We start from the raw sequence: 18,063 nt of genomic DNA on the forward strand, positions 1-18,063 counted from the left end.
CTTTAGGTTTTGTTTCTGTTTTTCTTGGCCATTGTGTCCTGAGCACCTAACATGATACTTAGATGAGGATGTTTCGGTGAGTACTTGATGAATGAATAGATAAAAACGGAGATGATATTATCACCTACCTTACAAGACTGTTGTGAGCTTTCAGTTTAGTTGAGTGTATGAAGTGCTCAGCTTGCTTGTGGCCTGTTCACAGCAGTACCCATAATGGCTGACGTGAGACAGTCAGTGTACTGTGCTCATAGAGATTGGTTACTGTGGATGCAAAGAGCCCTCAATTCTTATTCCCCCACTGACTAGTTCTGTGACCCCACATAGGTGCTTAATATCTCAGATTTGCATTTTCTTTATCTATAAATGGAAATAGCAGCACCTCCTTATACGGTTTTGTACGGTAATCCAAGTCTGTGCCCTGACCAGTAATGCTGAAGAAGCTGAAGTTGAATGGTTCTATGAAGACCTACAAGACCTTTTAGAACTAACACCCAAAAAAGATGTCCTTTTCATTATAGGGGACTGGAATGCAAAAGTAGGAAGTTAAGAAACACCTGGAGTACAGGCATATTTGACCTTGGAGTACAGAATGAAGCAGGGCAAAGGCTAATAGAGTTTTGCCAAGAGAACGCACTGGTCATAGCAAACACCCTCTTCCAACAACATAAGAGAAGATTCTACACATGGACATCCCCAGGTGGTCAATACTGGAGTCAGATTGATTATATTCTTTGCAGCTGAAGATGGAGAAGCTCTATACAGTCAGCAAAAACAAGACCAGGAGCTGGCTGTGGCTCAGATCATGAGCTCCTTTTTGGAAAATTCAGACTTAAATTGAAGAAAGTAGAAAAAACCACTAGACCATTCAGGTATGACCTAAATCAAATCCCTTACGATTATACAGTGGAAGTGAGAAATAGATTTAAGAGATTAGACAGAGTGCTTGAAGAACTATGGACATTGTACATATGGACAATGTTCATGGCCTTGTACAGGAGGCAGAGATCAAGACCATCCCCAAGACAAAGAAATGCAAACAGCAAAATGGCTGTATAAGGAGGCCTTACAAATAGCTGTGAAAACAAGAGATGCAAAAAGCAAAGGAGAAAAGGAAAGATATACCCATTTGAATGCAGAGTTCCAAAGAATAGCACAGAGAGAGAAAGCCTTCCTCAGTGATCAATGCAAAGAAACTGAGGAAAACAATAGAATGGGAAAGACTAGAGATCTCTTCAAGAAAATTAGATTTACCAAGGGAACATTTCATGCGAAGATGGGCTCGATAAAGGGCAGAAATGATATGGACCTAACAGAAGCAGAAGATATTAAGAAGAGGTGGCAAGAATACACAGAAGAACTGTACAAAAAAGATCTTCACGACCCAGATAATCATGATGGTGTGATCACTCACCTAGAGCCAGACATCCTGGAATGCAAAGTCAGGTGGGCCTTAGGAAGCATCACTATGAACAAAGCTAGTGGAGGTGATGGAATTCCAGAGGAGCTCTCTCAAATCCTGAAAGATGATGCTGTGAAAGTGCTGTACTCAATATGTCAGCAAATTTGGAAAACTCAGCAGTGACCGTAGGACTGGAAAAGGTCAGTTTTCATTCCAGTCCCAAAGAAAGGCAATGCCAAAGAATGCTCAGACTACCACACAAGTGCACTCATCTCACATGCTAGTAAAGTAATGCTCAAAATTCTCCAAGCCAGGCTTCAACAATACACGAACTATGAACTCACAGATGTTCAAGCTGGTTTTAGAAAAGGCAGAGGAACCAAGGATCAAATTGCCAATATCTGCCAGATCATCAAAAAAGCAAGAGAGTTCTAGAAAAATATCTGTTCTGTTTTATTGACTATGCCAAAGCCTTTGACTTTGTGGATCACAATAAACTGTGGAAAATTCTATAAGAGATGGAATACCAGACCACCTAACCTGCCTTTTGAGAAATCTGTATGCAGGTCAGGAAGCAACAGTTAGAACTGGACATGGGATAACAGACAGGTTCCAAGTAGGAAAAGGAGTACGTCAAGGCTGTATATTGTCACCCTGCTTATTTAACTTATATGCAGAGTACATCATGAGAAACACTGGACTGGAAGAAACACAAGCTGGAATCAAGATTGCCAGGAGAAATATCAATAACCTCAGATATGCAGATGACACCACCTTTATGGCAGAAAGTGAAGAGGAACTAAAAAACCTCTTGATGAAAGTGAAAGAGGAGAGTGAAAAAGTTGGCTTAAAGCTCAACATTCAGAAAATGAAGATCATGGCATCCGGTCCCATCACTTCTTGGGAAATAGATGGGGAAACAGTGGAAACAGTGTCAGACTTTCTTTTTTGGGTTCCAAAATCACTGCAGATGATGACTGAAGTCATGAAATTGAAAGACGCTTACTCCTTGGGAGGAAAGTTACGACCAACCTAGAAAGCATATTAAAAAGCAGAGACATTACTTTACCAACAAAGGTCCGTCTAGTCAAGGGTATGGTTTTTCCAGTAGTCATGTATGGTTGTGAGAGTTGGACTATAAAGAAAGCTGAGCACCGAAGAATTGATGCTTTTGAACTGTGGTGTTGGAGAAGACTCTTGAGAGTCCCTTGGAGTGCAAGGAGATCCAGCCAATCCATCTTAAAGGAATCAGTCTTGGGTGTTCATTGAAAGGACTGATGTTGAAGCTGCAACTCAAATACTTTGGCCACCTGATTCGAAGTGTTGACTCATTTGAAAAGACCGTGATGCAGGTAAAGATTGAGGGCGGGAGGAGAAGGGGACGACAGAGGATGAGATGGTTGGATGGCATCACCGACTCAATGGACATGAATTTGGGTAAACACTGGGAGATGGTGAAGGACAGGGAGGTCTGGCGTGCTGCGGTTCATGGGGTCACAACGAGTCGGACATGACTGAGCGACTGAACTGGAGGACTACTGGTGATCATGGCAGTAATTGCTCAATAGGAGATGATTATACATTGTTTTAAATTTAACGAATAAAGAAATAATTAAATGTTTAGGAAGTACCAGATGAAACTTACATTATGTCGAAACACTATATTCTCTGAAGAGATGATATTTCCATTAGCCCATAATCCCCAGAATATCCAGTATTTTGTAATTATGTCTAATTATGTATTATAATAGGTTGTACTATGTTGAGTGCAATTTTGTTTTTAAAAGGACTCTGGAGTAAAGGTCTTCCTTGACTTATGATGGGATTAGGTCCTGATAAACAGGTCATGAGTTGAAAATATCATTCGTAAATCAAAATAGATTTAATATACCTCACCTACCGAATATATCATAGCTCAGCCTTGCTTACCTTAAATTTGCTCAGAACATGTACATTAGCCTGCAGTCACCTAACACAGAGTCTATTTTATAATATAGTGGTGAATCTCATGTAATTTGTTGAATACTGAAAGTAAAAATCAATATGGTTGTCTGGGTGTGTGGCTGTCAGTGTATCTGGTTGTTTACCTTCATGACTCTGTGGCTGGCTGGGAGCTGTGGCCTGCTGCTGCTGCCTGGCATCATGAGAGAGTACTGTGTCACATGTTACTAACCCAGGAAAAGGTCAAAACTCAAAATTTGAAGCACCATTTCTACTGAACGTATTGCTTTCGCACCATCATAGAGTTGAAAACTTAAGTGGAACCATTGTTAAGTTGGTGACCGTCTGTATAATGATTGCATGCTCTTTAACAGTTGAATTATATTAAGTCCCAAACCTTCTAAATTTGAAAGTGCCTTAGAATGCCCCATTATTTATGTGTAAAATGTCACAGTAAACAAGTGACAATATTGTAAATCGGCCAGAATTTTTGGCCCACTGTGTGTTTCTGGATGAAGTTTGAGGGTCTTGGATGCTCTTCTGGATAGAAGTTTCCAGTCCTCTCTGCTTGGAGTCATGAGCGTCCCTTGTGCTTGAGTGCTTCACCAGCCTGTCCTGCGAAAGCACGTTTACATTTGACTCTTAACACATGTGGGTTTGGACTGACTGCTCAGGTCCACTTTGATGTGGAATTTTTTTAATAGTCCATACTATGTGTTACATCATTTGAGACTGGTTTAATCAGATTCAGAACTGTGGATCCAGAGGGCCACCTGTAACGTTACCTGTGGATTTTTGACTGCCTGGTTGGGGGAGGAGGGTGGGTGGTCAGCGCCCTTAACCCATGTGTTTTTCAAGCATCAGTTGTACCTTGAAAAGGACATTTACATACTTAATTTCCATATTGTAAAAATTCATTTGTAAGCATTTGGTGTTTTAAACTATTTACGGTAAAATGGTCTAAGCCACCATGTCAAGCCCTTACTTTTCATTTGAATTGTGTATGCTTTTCATCTTGGCTCCATGGCCCTGAGTCTTGGCATTCATCAGAAAGTATTTGTTTTATGTAATTGTTCGCATCCGTACAAATGTTCATGGAGAGAGATGGAAGACTTCTTGTGATTGGTGGTACACCTTTATTCCAGGCTCAGCAAAACAGTCCCTCATCTACAGGATCGGGCAACACAGAGCATTCCTGCAGCTCCCAGAAACAGATCTCCATCCAGCACAGGCAGACCCAGGTAGGTCAGCGGTTGATAAACAGGGAGGGAGAGAACTGCTTCGGAGTGAATGCCAACACTATGTGTAAAATCTGGGTCTTCTCTCTCCCTTATTTCTCTGACTTCATCTCATTTTTGTGTGTGTTGTATTCAGAACTTGCATTATGAATATTTCAAGTCTTTTGGAAGGTGCTTTTAACTTTTTGAGGTGTTTCTTTGCCTTTCTGATGTATTCAGAAAGATTATAGACAGAAATGATTATATTGCAGTATGGTGTTAAGGAAAAAAGCACTTGTTTTGGAGAACTTAGGACCGCAATTCAGGTTCTGACTCTACAACTTATGCTTTATCTTTTGGGGCCTCATTTTTCTTCAGTTCAAATTATCTATAAAATGTGGTTGATTATCATCATCTTAGTGTCTATAAAACACTTGTTGGCACAGTACTTACGGTAGGCGGCAGTGAATCTTTTTTATTGAAATATAGTTGATTTAGAATATTGTGTTAATTTCACATGCATAGCAAAGTGATTGGTTATACATGTATATATATGTATGTGTCTGTATTCTTTTTTTTCTGATTCTTTTTCCATTATGCTTTATTACAAACTATTGAATATAGTTCCGTGTGATACACAGTAAACCCTTGTTTTAAACTTCTTTAACATGTGGCACACCAACATAATTCTTCCTTAAACAGTCTTCAGAAACTCCTTAATTTAGGGAATGTTGTGAATATTCAAAGATAATATCTGTGAAAAGGGTAATGGATATACCCTCCGTTTTGTTGTGTTGAGCTCCTGTTGGTACCTTGTTGCCTTCAAGACAGGATGCCTGGCAATCTAGGAGAATTTCTTAAGTCACAAGCGCTAAACAGCCCTCAGGAGCAGATTTTAATCTTATTTGAGTTAAATTTATGAGTAGTTGAATAGACATAGGTAGTTGAGCATTCATCTCTCTTCTTCTGGTCGCTCTGTTTCCACTAGGTGGCATGTTTGTTCTTTAGAGATTTGGGTCCTTTCTCCTCTGATGACCTTTTCTGTTCAAAGTTAGTTTCGTTTCTAGAGAGTATGTTTCTTTACTGTTCAGTGCACAGTATTTTGAGAATTCATATATTTTATTCCAGAGTTAATGTATTTTTGAAGGGCAAGTATAGCAGAACGTCATGCTTAAAGAATGAGACGAGAAAGGCAGATTTAATTTCTTGAGCCATGTGATTCCAGGCTAGTTGTGTCGTCAAGTGCTTTTTTTCAGAAAAGTAATGAGAAAAATGTGATGACATGTAATATTTTGAGATTAATCCTAAGTTTGTTTTCTGCTTATCTCTGTAGTCTGACCTCACAATAGAAAAAATATCTGCACTAGAAAACAGTAAGAATTCTGACTTAGAGAAGAAGGAAGGAAGAATAGATGATTTATTAAGAGTAAGTATGAAAATGTCATACGAGATTTTATAACAAGCACTGATTGATTTATCTGTATTTATATATGTGAATTACATGCATATCATAGAGATAATTACTGTAACCAAATAATAAAGTTAAAATGTAGACATTTGGATATTTTCCTTTGATCTGAGGGAAGCTGAGTAGGTAACGAGGATCAAACTATATTCCAAACAGTATCTTTACATTGGACATCTTAATTGTAGAACTTTAGTATTTAAATATATACGAGAGGACTATATCTGTGGAGAATTGAAGCTGTGAGAATATGTATATAGAGTGTTGTTTTCACATTTCAGGGAAAATTTTTTTTTAATGTCTTTGAATTTTTTTTAATTTTATTGATTTTTTAAAATTGGAATGTAATTGCTATATTGTATTAGTTTCTGCTGTACAGTGAAGTGAGTCAGCTGTATGCATACATATATCCCTTCCCTCTTGGACCTCCCCCCACCCCCATCCCACCCCTCTTGGTCATCACAGAATACAGAGCTGAGCTTCCTGTGCTTTACAGCAGCTTCCCATTAGCAGTCTGTTTTACACGTGGCAGTATACATGTGTCCATCCCAGTCTCCCAATTTGTCTCACCCTCCCATTCTCCTCCTCACCCCCCACACCCCACCTGCCGTCCATATATCCGTTCTCCACGTCTGTGTCTCTATTCCTGCTCTGGAAATAGGTTAATCTCTACCATTTTTCTAGATTCCACATATATGTGTATTTGAATTTTAAAAACTATTTCACAAGTACTTTTCAGTCCTGGTTTTTCATTTTATATCTTTTATAACCTATTCATCTAAAGTGTTTTGTGCTCACAATAGAAACTTTAAAAGTAGCTATATGGAGTTAAAAATATACCTCTAGAAAATATACAATGATTTTTTTAAAAATTTTAATTTTATTGGAGTATGATTGATTTACATTGTTATGTTTCAGATGTATAGCAAAGTAATTCAGTTGTACATATATTCATTCTTTTTCAGATTCTTTTCTCATATAGATTATTGCAGAATATTGAGTAGAGTTCCTTGTGCTATACAGTAATACCATGATATTTTCTGAAATAATTTTTTAATATACAGTTTGGCATATTGACTCACCCTTTTAAAACTATTTTAAGGTTTATTGTTTTCTTATTGTAAAAAGCAATACATACTCTTTATAATAAATTAAGAGAATAGTAAAAATACTAAAAAAAAAATAAAATGACACTCTTAATTCCATTAACTGCGATTAAAACATTTGGTATATTTACTATAGTAATTTTCTATCTATTTATAGCATATAAAAATTTTTTTTAAGAAATTATCTATTTTTATTTTTTGGCCACATCACCCAGCATACAGGATCGCAGTTCCCCAGTCAGGGATTCCCATGTAGTGGAGGCATGAAGTCTTAACTGTTGGACTGCCAGCGAAGTCCCTGTAGCATGTACATAAATGCATCTATACATAAACGCTACCAATTTGTAAATAAAATTGGCTAACATTTTAATCTCCAATGTTTTCATTATTCTCAAGCTGATGTTCCCTTTTCTATTCAGAAACATTTTCCCTTAGGCCTGGTGGTTTTGTTTCTTAGTTTGCTCTTCTCCATCCTTCAGTGAGAAGAGCCATGTTTAAACTCAGTACCTATTTTCCATCTTTCATTGTTAGCATGTATGCTTGCTTGGTGTTGCTCTTAACGTCTCTTCTTTTCACTTGGGTGCTCGTTGAATTGCCAAGGTTTATAATTAGATATTGTGTGTTTATAGAAATCCTAGTCTAGTTGTCTAATCTAAACCAAAAAACTAAGATTTTTGGCCAGGGTAGCTCTGCTGAGCTAAAAAAGGATCATGGACTTGTCTTCTTCCTTCATCATCTAATTTTCTTAAGATTGAGAAGATGGAGTAGGTGAAAAACTGACCCTAACTTAGGATTCTTTTGGGAGTTTTAAAAATACGGTTTTATTTCCCAGGAAGCAGTATGTCCTCTTTACCACTCCCAACTTTCTTATCCTTTGTTTTCTGAAGATTGTAGTCTTTCTTTGGATCTAGAACAGTGCCAATGGAATGGTTATGTCAAAAAAGAAGACACAAAGGAGAGATGCCATTTTTTCAAATTGATGAGAGCTTGTGTTTCTGATTCAGAGGGACAGGGGAATAACCACTACTCTTTACATCTCCTTTCAGACAGGCATGGACCATTGATTGAGTTTTTCCATTTTAGTTAGATGTTTGGGTAAGGCTACATCAGGAGCTGCTAGTCAGGTGCTATTTTAAACCTGAACACAAAATCATTAGTGTTGGAAACCACAAAAAATTTAGAGTTCTTACGATTTAAAATAAACTGCCAGAGACTGTTGATTCCATAAATTTGATTATAGATTTTAATGGATGTTAATAGGGTCGCACAGAGTCGGACATGACTGAAGCGACTTAGCAGCAGCAGCACCTTCCAAAAGTAGATTGAACTTCATATATACGTATTACATGATCTTTGGCTTGCAGGTTTTTTAAGTATGAATTAGTCATATTTAACCAAATGTCCTTGTACTTGGCCTTTGGTAATGTGGTCCATAGAACCCATGAGCTCTCTTAGAAGAACTAATAGGAAGAAATTATGAGGAAAGCAGATACTTGGAGATGGAAACTGTTGCACAGTGGTCACATTAAAATGAAGCTTCGAAGTCTCAAAAATTGAGTGTGCTATAGTATCATTTATTTGCCAAAAGAGTAGATATCTTTTGTTTAACACAAGAGTAAACTCAGGAGTTGCAAGTCAAAATTGACCTGGGGTTAGTGGTTCTTTGCTTCTCTGTTATTGTAGGAGTCTTGAATCTTTCAAAGTATTTAGCCCACCCTTCTGACCACAGCTAAATCAACTGTGTGTTTACATTCTGGTTTTCTTGAACCAAGACCTTTTATTCAGCTTGTTTGTTAGTTCTATCTTATGTGGGCATGGGTGTGCCTGGCTTCTCTGGTAAGAAACATTTATGTAAATCCATGTTTCTTCTTTGGAAGGAAGAACAGAAGAGCAACAATTGAACGTAAAGAACATTATATGTTGTTTTTTTGGTAGTGCTTATTCACCCTTTGTAAGTATTTAATCTATAAATGCTTAAAAGTGCTATTTATATGAATTCTAAACATCTCGTTCATGATAGATTTTTTTCTTTTATTTTGTGACAGTATTAGCATGTGTGGGGTACCGGATTTATCTGTAACTGGCTTTGGGGAGGAGTAAAGTATGACCAGTAGAAAAACATCCTAAGTAACAGAATTCATCTTTAATAAATGATGTTTATTAAAAGAAAATCAAGGAACAAAGTGTTTACCTTCTTTTTTTAAAGACATAGTTACTCTTACCTCTTTAAATCTCAATTTTGCTTATAATTTAACAAAAGAAATGCTTTTCAGACTCCCTAGAAACTGCTTTTGTGTTAATCTGTCTTCCTTGGAGCTAATTTAAGGAAATTTTTTCCACTGAAGGCCAACTGTGATTTGAGACGGCAGATTGATGAACAGCAAAAGATGTTAGAGAAATACAAAGAACGATTAAATCGATGTGTGACAATGAGCAAGAAACTCCTTATAGAAAAGGTAAGTGATTAGTAATGGCCTCAACTCTGTATCCCAGGATGCTTAGGGTGTGCCATTGTTGTGACTTCTACCTTCTTCTAACTTTTTACCTGAAATGAAAGTATTTCAAAGTAGGAAAGGACTGACCACAGCTTTAGTTCTCTGTCTTATGTGGGCATGGGTGTGCCTAGCTTCTTTGGTAAGAAACATTTATGTAAATGCATGTCGCTTCTTTGGAAAGAAGAACAAAAAACCAACAAAGGGCTTTTGGGTTTAGGAAAGGGCTACTGGGGTAGCCATAGTGTTAAAGACCCCACCTGCCAAATGCCAATGCAGAAGACTCAAGAAGTTTGATCCCTGGATCGGGAAGATCCCCTGGAATAGGAAATGGCAACCTACTTCAGTATTCTTGCCTGCAAAATTCCATGGGCAGAGGAGCCTGGTGGGCAATAGTCTGGGGCTGCAAAGAGGCAGACACGACCGAGTGACTGAGCGTACAGCACATCCTATTACTAATACAGACATTTAGCAATAGTTTTATGTCCATTTCAGAAATGGTATTTAGAATAATTTATTTATATAATAATGTGATAATTAAGTGTTTTGTATTTTAAAAAACTAGTTGGCAATTACTTGTATATGATTATTTAATTGGCTGATGCCTCCTTTATTATATTAATAGTAACTGATTAGTTGCAATTTGCCTTTAATAATATTTATTATAATTATTATAATTAATTGTTTATTATATATCATAAATAATGTATTAAAATTTGTAAAACATATCTCTAGTACTTATTTATCTTACAGTGAAAGTTTGAAGATGACAGTACTTCCTAATGAAATGATTATAAGCTAGAGGTTTGAGACAGACTAGTGGTTTGTTTTTTTTGCTGAAATCTTTGAAATGCTATTAAAGGGACAGGGAACACTGATAAAAAGTGAAATGAATTATTTTATTAATGTCAAAGATACTGAGGAGAACTTTGCTTCATCTCTTAATTCATTAATTTTATAGAAGGGAAATTCCACATTTATAACAGAAGTGTATATGTTAGTATATGTTACTATAGAATGCTTGTGGGTTATATAAAATGTTTATAGCTTTAGGGTACTTCCTGAAATCAGTGTAGATTTAGCCAGTTGACCTAAACTTTGAGCAGCATAGTACAAAAAACAAACATAGTGCTGCCTCTGAGTTCTCATAGGAAAATACAATTATTTTCTATTTGTCCTTTTCCCCTAAGTCAAAACAAGAGAAGATGGCATGTAGAGATAAGAGCATGCAAGATCGCTTGAGGCTGGGCCACTTTACCACTGTCCGACACGGGGCTTCGTTTACTGAACAGTGGACAGATGGTTATGCTTTCCAGAACCTTATTAAGTAAGTGAATTGTGATGATAAAGTTGAGAATTGAAAAGTTGGTTTGGATTTTTAAATTTTTTCGTAATTGTAGTCATTAATATCTTAATAGTGGTAGTCTTCTTTTCATTCAGTTTTGTCTCCACATGTGTAAAGAATTGTAAGGAATGAGATAAAGTCCTGAAAAAATGGCAGATAATCAGAGGAATAAAAAAACAAGTTCTATATTAAAGCTTAAAAAAATCAGAATTGCCAAAACTAAGGAAGAAAAAGCTAAGACTTGACTTGATATCATTTTAATTATGTAATAAGTTTTCATTAGGAGTCTGCCCACTCCCAGCATTTATTCTGGGTCCACAGAAGACTGAAATAGGCAAAGACCCAAGGAAGGATTTCCTGAGTTTGGTATAAAACAAAACCTTGGAAGATTGTACAAGACATGTTCCTGGGGCTCTTTAAGGGGAGAGTATCCAGTCAGCAGAGATAGTCACCTTCTTGAAGATGAGCATTGAGCCAGCGGTCAGGCTGGTGAGCAGTCCCACTGCCTGTGCCTGTCAATAACTTGGAATCTTGAGCCCTCCTTCACTTTATTATAACTTTGGTTTAAAACATTCAAGTATTTACTCCAAGGAGGAAATTAACATTTAAAATCCTAAAATTCCAACTGCATAAATAGCTAATGTCAGCTCAGGACTCTAAAAAAGAAGTCTTGAAAGTTGTGATACCTTTTGGTGTATCTTACTTATTTTGATTTTGTAGATCGTTTCCGTTTGAGACTGGGTTGTGGTGAGTGGCACATTGTATTTTTAATCATGGGCTCTCACACTTCTGATCTGTAGTTTACTGTAGGTTCAAGGGTTCCATAGACTGCCTATCCTACCTTTTTTCTCTTGGTGAAATAACATATTGGGCATTGATTGGAGAGGATAGAACTACTTTTGAATACTAATGAAACATAAATAACAAATTTATCTGAAAGAAAAGTACAGATACTGGTATTAATAATATTTTGTTAATGGGAATTCCTTGGCAGTCTTGTGGTTAGGACTCAGTGTTTTCACTGCCAGAGCCCAGGTTTGATCCCTGGTTGGGGAACGAAGATCCTGCAAGCCGCCCCATGTGGCATGGCCAAACTGAAACAAACAAACATTGTGGAAACCTACCTCTGGATTATAGTCAGTGCTTTATGTGTGATACATGTGGCATCCACGCTGAGCTCTCTGTGCTCAGGTGATAGCTCAGGTTAACAGAGTTGCACTAGGGCAGTATAAACAGCTGCCGCATAGAGGCATGATGTCTATTCCTCAACACCCTGACCGTGATGCGCGAATTGCCCTGGAAGTGGCTCTCCATCCAGTTTTGTCAGAATGGGATGGAAGATAAAACATATCCCCCGTGATTAGCCAAAGTTACTTAATGCTCACACTGAGTCCCAGGTGTGATAATGCCTCCTACTAGTCCATGACAATGGTTACTCTTCAGATGGCAGTTTTTAAAACGTCTAAAGACTTGAACCTGAGTGGTTAGCGGATTTGTTTAAAAGAGATATAAAATGTAATTACTTTCAAGATGTGATTGTAGTTTTTGCTGATAGCAGCAAGTATTTATCTTTTTATTCTATAAGCAGCCTGTTGCCCAGAAGGTTCTGGAAATTGTATATAGTTAGAGTACAAAAGGAGGACTTTGCTGTAGAGCCATTGGACCAGAGAATTTGGTATTATCTACATGAGATCCCTAACCAGAGTTGTTTCTCCAAAGTGGATAGTTTTGTTTTTTTTTTATGACTTTAAGTAATATAAATTGCAGACTATCCATCTCTCTTCTTGGGAAGCTGTTTCTGGCTGATATCTTTTTTTATTTGCATGTTTGTTTTTTGGCCCCACTGGAGAATCCCAGGGACAGGGGAGCCTGGTGGGCTGCCATCTATGGCGTCGCACAGAGTCAGACACGACTGAAGCGACTTAGCAGCAGCAGCAGCAGCACAGCTTGTGGGATCTTAGTTCCCTGACTAAGAACTGAACCTTGGCAGTAAAAATGCCGAGTCTTAACCACTGGATCACCAGGAAAGTGCCCTGGCTGATATCTATTAATTTTAGGTATTTTAATAATATCTTCTAAAGTTGTGCTTTAATAAACCAATTTCTTTTCTTAATTTTAATGCAGAATAGAAGTTCTTTAGTTGTAGAAGGCTGTAGCTGATATCCTTACAAATGATAATTATCTGTGTATAAGAAGCTCTGTGACACATAATTTGGTGGGTAAGGTACCTGAACACCAGGTTGCAGTACTAGTTTTTCTAGAAAGAGCAAACCTCTTGACATTAAAAATTTAATCAAGTGATCAAATATAGTCTGAACAGGAGCCTCAACACAGTTCTTTTATTCTCAGTTTGTACCTTGGCTCTATTTTGAGTGATCTTTATTAAGATCCTAAAACAGATTTGCTGTCTAATAAAAAGATTATAAAAGATTTGTAATGATTTTTGACCAAGTTAATAAGTTTTTCTGAAAGGTATTTTTGAACCTGTTGAAAAAGTAACATATTTTTATAGTTCTGAGAAGTTAGTTACCATAAATACTGTTGTTATTCAGTATGTAACTTTTTTAAACAAGTCTTGAACTCTCAAATAGTCAATGGCAAGGCAATAAAAACATTATTATTAAGATTTTCTTTATATTGACATAAACAACATTAAAGTAAATATGGGGATTTGACCTGTATACAAAACTGTGGCTGTTTAAGATGTGGATCGTCAGAGGGAGTAAATGAAATTTTATAGCATCATTGCCCTAGTCCATGAATATATTCTGGTGTATAAGGAATTACAGAATTCCATTTTAAAGTGATTTCATGTGAACCATCTGATTCTTGGCATATGACCCATAGTAAGTGATAAAGCCTTTTATAATTTTTTATTGAAATATAGTTGATTTACAGTATTCCAGATGTACAGCAAAGTGATTCAGTTATAGTTATATATATGCATTTGTTTTCAGATTCTTTTCCATTGTGAGTTATTGTAAGATATTTGCTATAATTCCCGGTGCTATACTGTAGGTTCTTGTTGTTTATCTATTTTATATATAGTAGTGTGTATTTGTTAACCTGAAATTCCAAATTTATCCCCCCATCCTTCCCCTTTGCTAGCCATAAGTTTGTTTTCTATGTCTGTGAGTCCATTTCTGTTTTGTAAATAAGTTCATTTGTATCATTTTTTAAAAAATTCCACATATAAGTGGTATCATATGATATTTAGAGAGACAACGCTGTTGATTCTGTAAGTATCAGTTCTCCCTTGGGTGGTATGTACCAGTTTGCAGTAGACACAGAACATGAAATCCTGAGACTCTCTAAAAATTCTTACCTGGGATATTCAGGTACTATCTGTAGTTCACCACTAAAATTACTTTGGTCAAAATAATATCTGCAAATAACATGCATTTGTTTTTTTAAATCTGTTCAGTTATGATACAGTTTTGCTATGGAGGGTACATAGACTCGTTTCCTGGGCTTCCCTGGTGGCTCAGAAGGTAAAGAATCTGCCTGCAATGCAGGAGACTTGGGTTCGATTCTGTGGAGAAGGGAATGGCTTCCCACTCCAGTATTCTTCCATGACGAATTCCATGGACAGAGGACCTTGGCGGACTGCAGTCCATGGGGTGGCAAAGAGTTGAACATTCAGAAAACTAAGATCGTGGCATCTGGTCCCATCTCTTCATGGGAGGTAGATGGGGAAACAGTGGAAACAGTGTCAGACTTTATTTTGAGGGGCTCCAGAATCACTGCAGATGGTGATTGCAACCATGAAATTAAAAGATGCTTACTCCTTGGAAGGAAAGTTATGACCAACCTAGATAGCATATTGAAAAGCAGAGACATTACTTTGCCAACAAAGGTCCATCTAGTCAAGGCTATGGTTTTTCCTGTGGTTATGTATGGATGTGAGAGTTGGACTGTGAAGAAAGCTGAGTGCCGAAGGATTGATGCTTTTGGACTGTGGTGTTGGAGAACACTCTTGAGAGTCCCTTGGACTGCAGGGAGATCCAGCTAGTCCATTCTGAAGGAGATCAGTCCTGGGTGTTCTTTGGAAGGACTGATGCTAAAGTTGAAACCCCAGTACTTTGGCCACCTCATGCGAAGAGTTGACTCATTGGTAAAGACTCTGGTGCTGGGAGAGATTGGGGGCAAGAGGAGAAGGGGACGACGAAGGATGAGATGGCTGGATGGCATCACTGACTCGATGGACGTGAGTCTGAGTGAACTTTGGGAGTTGGTGATGGACAGGGAGGCCTGGCGTGCTGCAATTCATAGAGTTGCAAAGAGTCAGACACGACTGAGCAACTGAACTGAACTGAGCAACTAACACTTTCATTTCCGTAATCATTTCCTAGGGCTACCATCACTAAATACCATAAACTGGGTGGTTTAAAACAACATAAATTTAATTATCTCACAGTTTAGCACGTCAGAAACCTTAAATCAAGGTGTTGGCAGGGCCGCTTCTTCTGTGGCCTCCAGGGAGGGTCCTTGGTTAGTGTGCAGTGGCTTGCAGCAGCGTAGCTCAGTCTGCCTCCGCTTCATACGGTGTTCCCCTGTGTGTCTTCTTTTCTCAGGAGGACACCAGTCAAATTGGGTTAAGGGCCCACCCTACTCCAGTATGACCTTATTTTAACTGACTAAATCTTCAGTGACCCTATTTCCAAAGGTTATAATCTGAGGTACTGGGGATTAGCACTTTAACATGTCTTTTTGGGTGGCACAGTTCAACTGATAATGGTACTTAAGACTGATTTTATAACTGACAAATAATGGCTTGCTGTTTATTTATTTGGCTGCGCTGGTTCTTCATTGTGGCATGTGGAATCTATTATATTTGTCTGACCAGGGATTGAACCCAGGCCCCCTGTATTGGGAGCCCGGAGCCTTAGCCACTAGGTTACCAGGAAAATCTCAATAATGACTTTTTAGAGTTACTTAGATTTGAATGACATAAATTTATCTAGTCATCAGTACTTTTGTAAAAGATAGTACAAATATTCTTTCTGTGGGTGGTAAAAGGTGAGCATTCCCTAAAATTGATGAAATGGAAGAAACATTTAACAGTCAGGTCTATAAAAGGCACTGTGGAGAGAACAAGACGGCAGAGCAGTAGGTGGATGTGGAGTACATCTGTCTCCACGGACACATCAGGAATACAGCTTCAGACACAGAAGTTCATGCAGAACACCAGCTGAGAGCCGACAGGAGTGCCTGACCCGAGGAAAAGAATATATAGAACCACGCAAAACTTGGTAGGACCAAGGAACTAGGGGAAAGAAACAGTGTTAGTAGGACCTGCCCTCGGCTGGTAGAACTGAAGCAGGAGTCTGATCCCCACACTGGGGCAGTTGTCTTGAGTCAGAGGAGAAACATTTATGGCTGAGAGTGAGCTGATCTGTGACAGCATAAATGGAATGAGAATCAGACAGTCCTTGCCACAGCCATACATATCCCAGACAGGGACGTGGTTCCCTGGAAGGCGCAGCAGCTGGGAGCTGGAGTTTAGGGGTTGTGGAGCAATCCTAGGGCAAGGGCTGCTGTTGACTGTGGAGAGACAGATTTGAGAGGATATGGGGGAGGAGATTGTGGTGGGAAATGCCTATGGAGGAAAGCCATTCAGCCATGGAAGCAAGGTGATGCTGCTGAGTCACGTGTAGTGGATGGAGCCATCGCCATAGCCTCTCTCCCTACACACCAGCATCAGCAGCTGAACAATAGAGAGGCTGGCCCGTCAGACCCTGACGTACTGAACTACAGACCTGGACCCCACCCAGGGTACCCCTTTAAGTGGCTGATGTGCTCATTTAGAGTAGGACCCCAGGCAAGGGAGCCCTCTTAGTGCCTGAACCAGCGGAACTATGGAGAAAGATTGGCCAAAGAGACCTTCTGATCACCAGCTACAAGAGGCTCAAAAAAAAAGACTCTGATAGGGCCATAACTCCTGGGGCAGAGGCAGTCCATGTCTCTGCACGCTTTGCACCGCTAGGTTCAGGCCAAGCAGCTGCGCCACCTTCACGCTCAACTCTCACCAGGGCAGAGCTGCCATAGGCCAAAAAAGTCTTGCGTCTACGCGCGCAGGGTCACTTCAGTCATGTCCAATGCTTTGCGACCCTGTAGACTGTGGCCTGCCAGGCTTCTGTGTCAGGATGGTGGGGTTCTTCAGGCAAGAATACTGGAGCATATTGGCCAGTACTGGTTGCCATACCCTTCTAGAGCACTATATTTCCTGCTGCTCTAGCCTCCAACTCCCGAGTACCTGGTGCTGCCAGAACCCCTGTGACCCAAGCAGCTGCACCACCTCCACACCTGGCCCTCACAGAGAAAAGCCCAAGTCCTCCAGGGCAGCCTCAGGGGCAAACCCCAGTGGATGACCCACATGCAGAAGTGGAAATAAAACCACCATTGAAATCCAGGGCAGTGTGGATAAGGAAGAAGACCCAAAACCTTCTAACCAGCTGTACAAACTGCAGATTAAATCCGCATGATCAACTAGGCAGACTCTGTCTATGGAATATATGAAAGGTCATTGAGAGCTCCCACAGAAGAAAACACACTAGCTCTGATTGCCATGGACATTGGAGACAAAAACACCCAGGAGTAGGACCAGATTAGAATCTGAGCTGCCCCCACAACAGGTCCAGAGATCAGCACAGTGTTGGAGGGTATCCTAGGGAGGTGAGGTGGGGCATCCTAGGGAGGTGAGGTGGACTGTGACTCCCAGAGACCCTGACAGCACTTACTCAAGAAAAATATTTATTATTTTTATCTTTTGACTTGTTCTGTAGATTCTTTTGGATTTTTTTTTTCTTTTTGTTTCCTTTTTTACCCCCCTCTGTTGTAGTTGTTGATTTTATTGGCACTCAGTTCAGTTCAGTCACCCAGTCGTGTCTGACTCTTTGCAACCCCATGAATCACAGCACGCCAGGCCTCCCTGTCCATCACCAACTCCCAAAGTTCACCCAAACTCATGTCCATCGAGTCAGTGATGCCATCCAGCCATCTCATCCTCTGTCATCCCCTTCTCCTCCTGCCCCCAATCCCTCCCAGCATCAGAGTCCTTTCCAATGAGTCAGCTCTTCTCATGAGGTGGCCAAAGTA

At 39.2% G+C, this 18,063-nt stretch overlaps 1 protein-coding gene across 4 annotated transcripts in view; it reads left to right on the top strand.

Moving 5' to 3' along the window:
• Nucleotides 1-18,063, top strand: part of TLK2 (tousled like kinase 2) — a 123,103-nt gene that overhangs the window by 65,730 nt on the left and 39,310 nt on the right. For all 4 annotated transcript variants that reach the window (XM_018065313.1, XM_018065314.1, XM_018065311.1 and 1 more), the window contains 4 exons: nt 4,486-4,581; nt 5,891-5,983; nt 9,474-9,584; nt 10,811-10,947. In XM_018065313.1, the coding sequence (XP_017920802.1) occupies nt 4,486-4,581; nt 5,891-5,983; nt 9,474-9,584; nt 10,811-10,947 (437 nt within the window). The remainder of the gene's footprint in view (nt 1-4,485; nt 4,582-5,890; nt 5,984-9,473; nt 9,585-10,810; nt 10,948-18,063) is intronic.

This window comes from Capra hircus, chromosome 19 (genome assembly GCF_001704415.2).
Source record: "Capra hircus breed San Clemente chromosome 19, ASM170441v1, whole genome shotgun sequence".
In the NCBI taxonomy this organism is placed as follows: Eukaryota; Metazoa; Chordata; class Mammalia; order Artiodactyla; family Bovidae; genus Capra; species Capra hircus.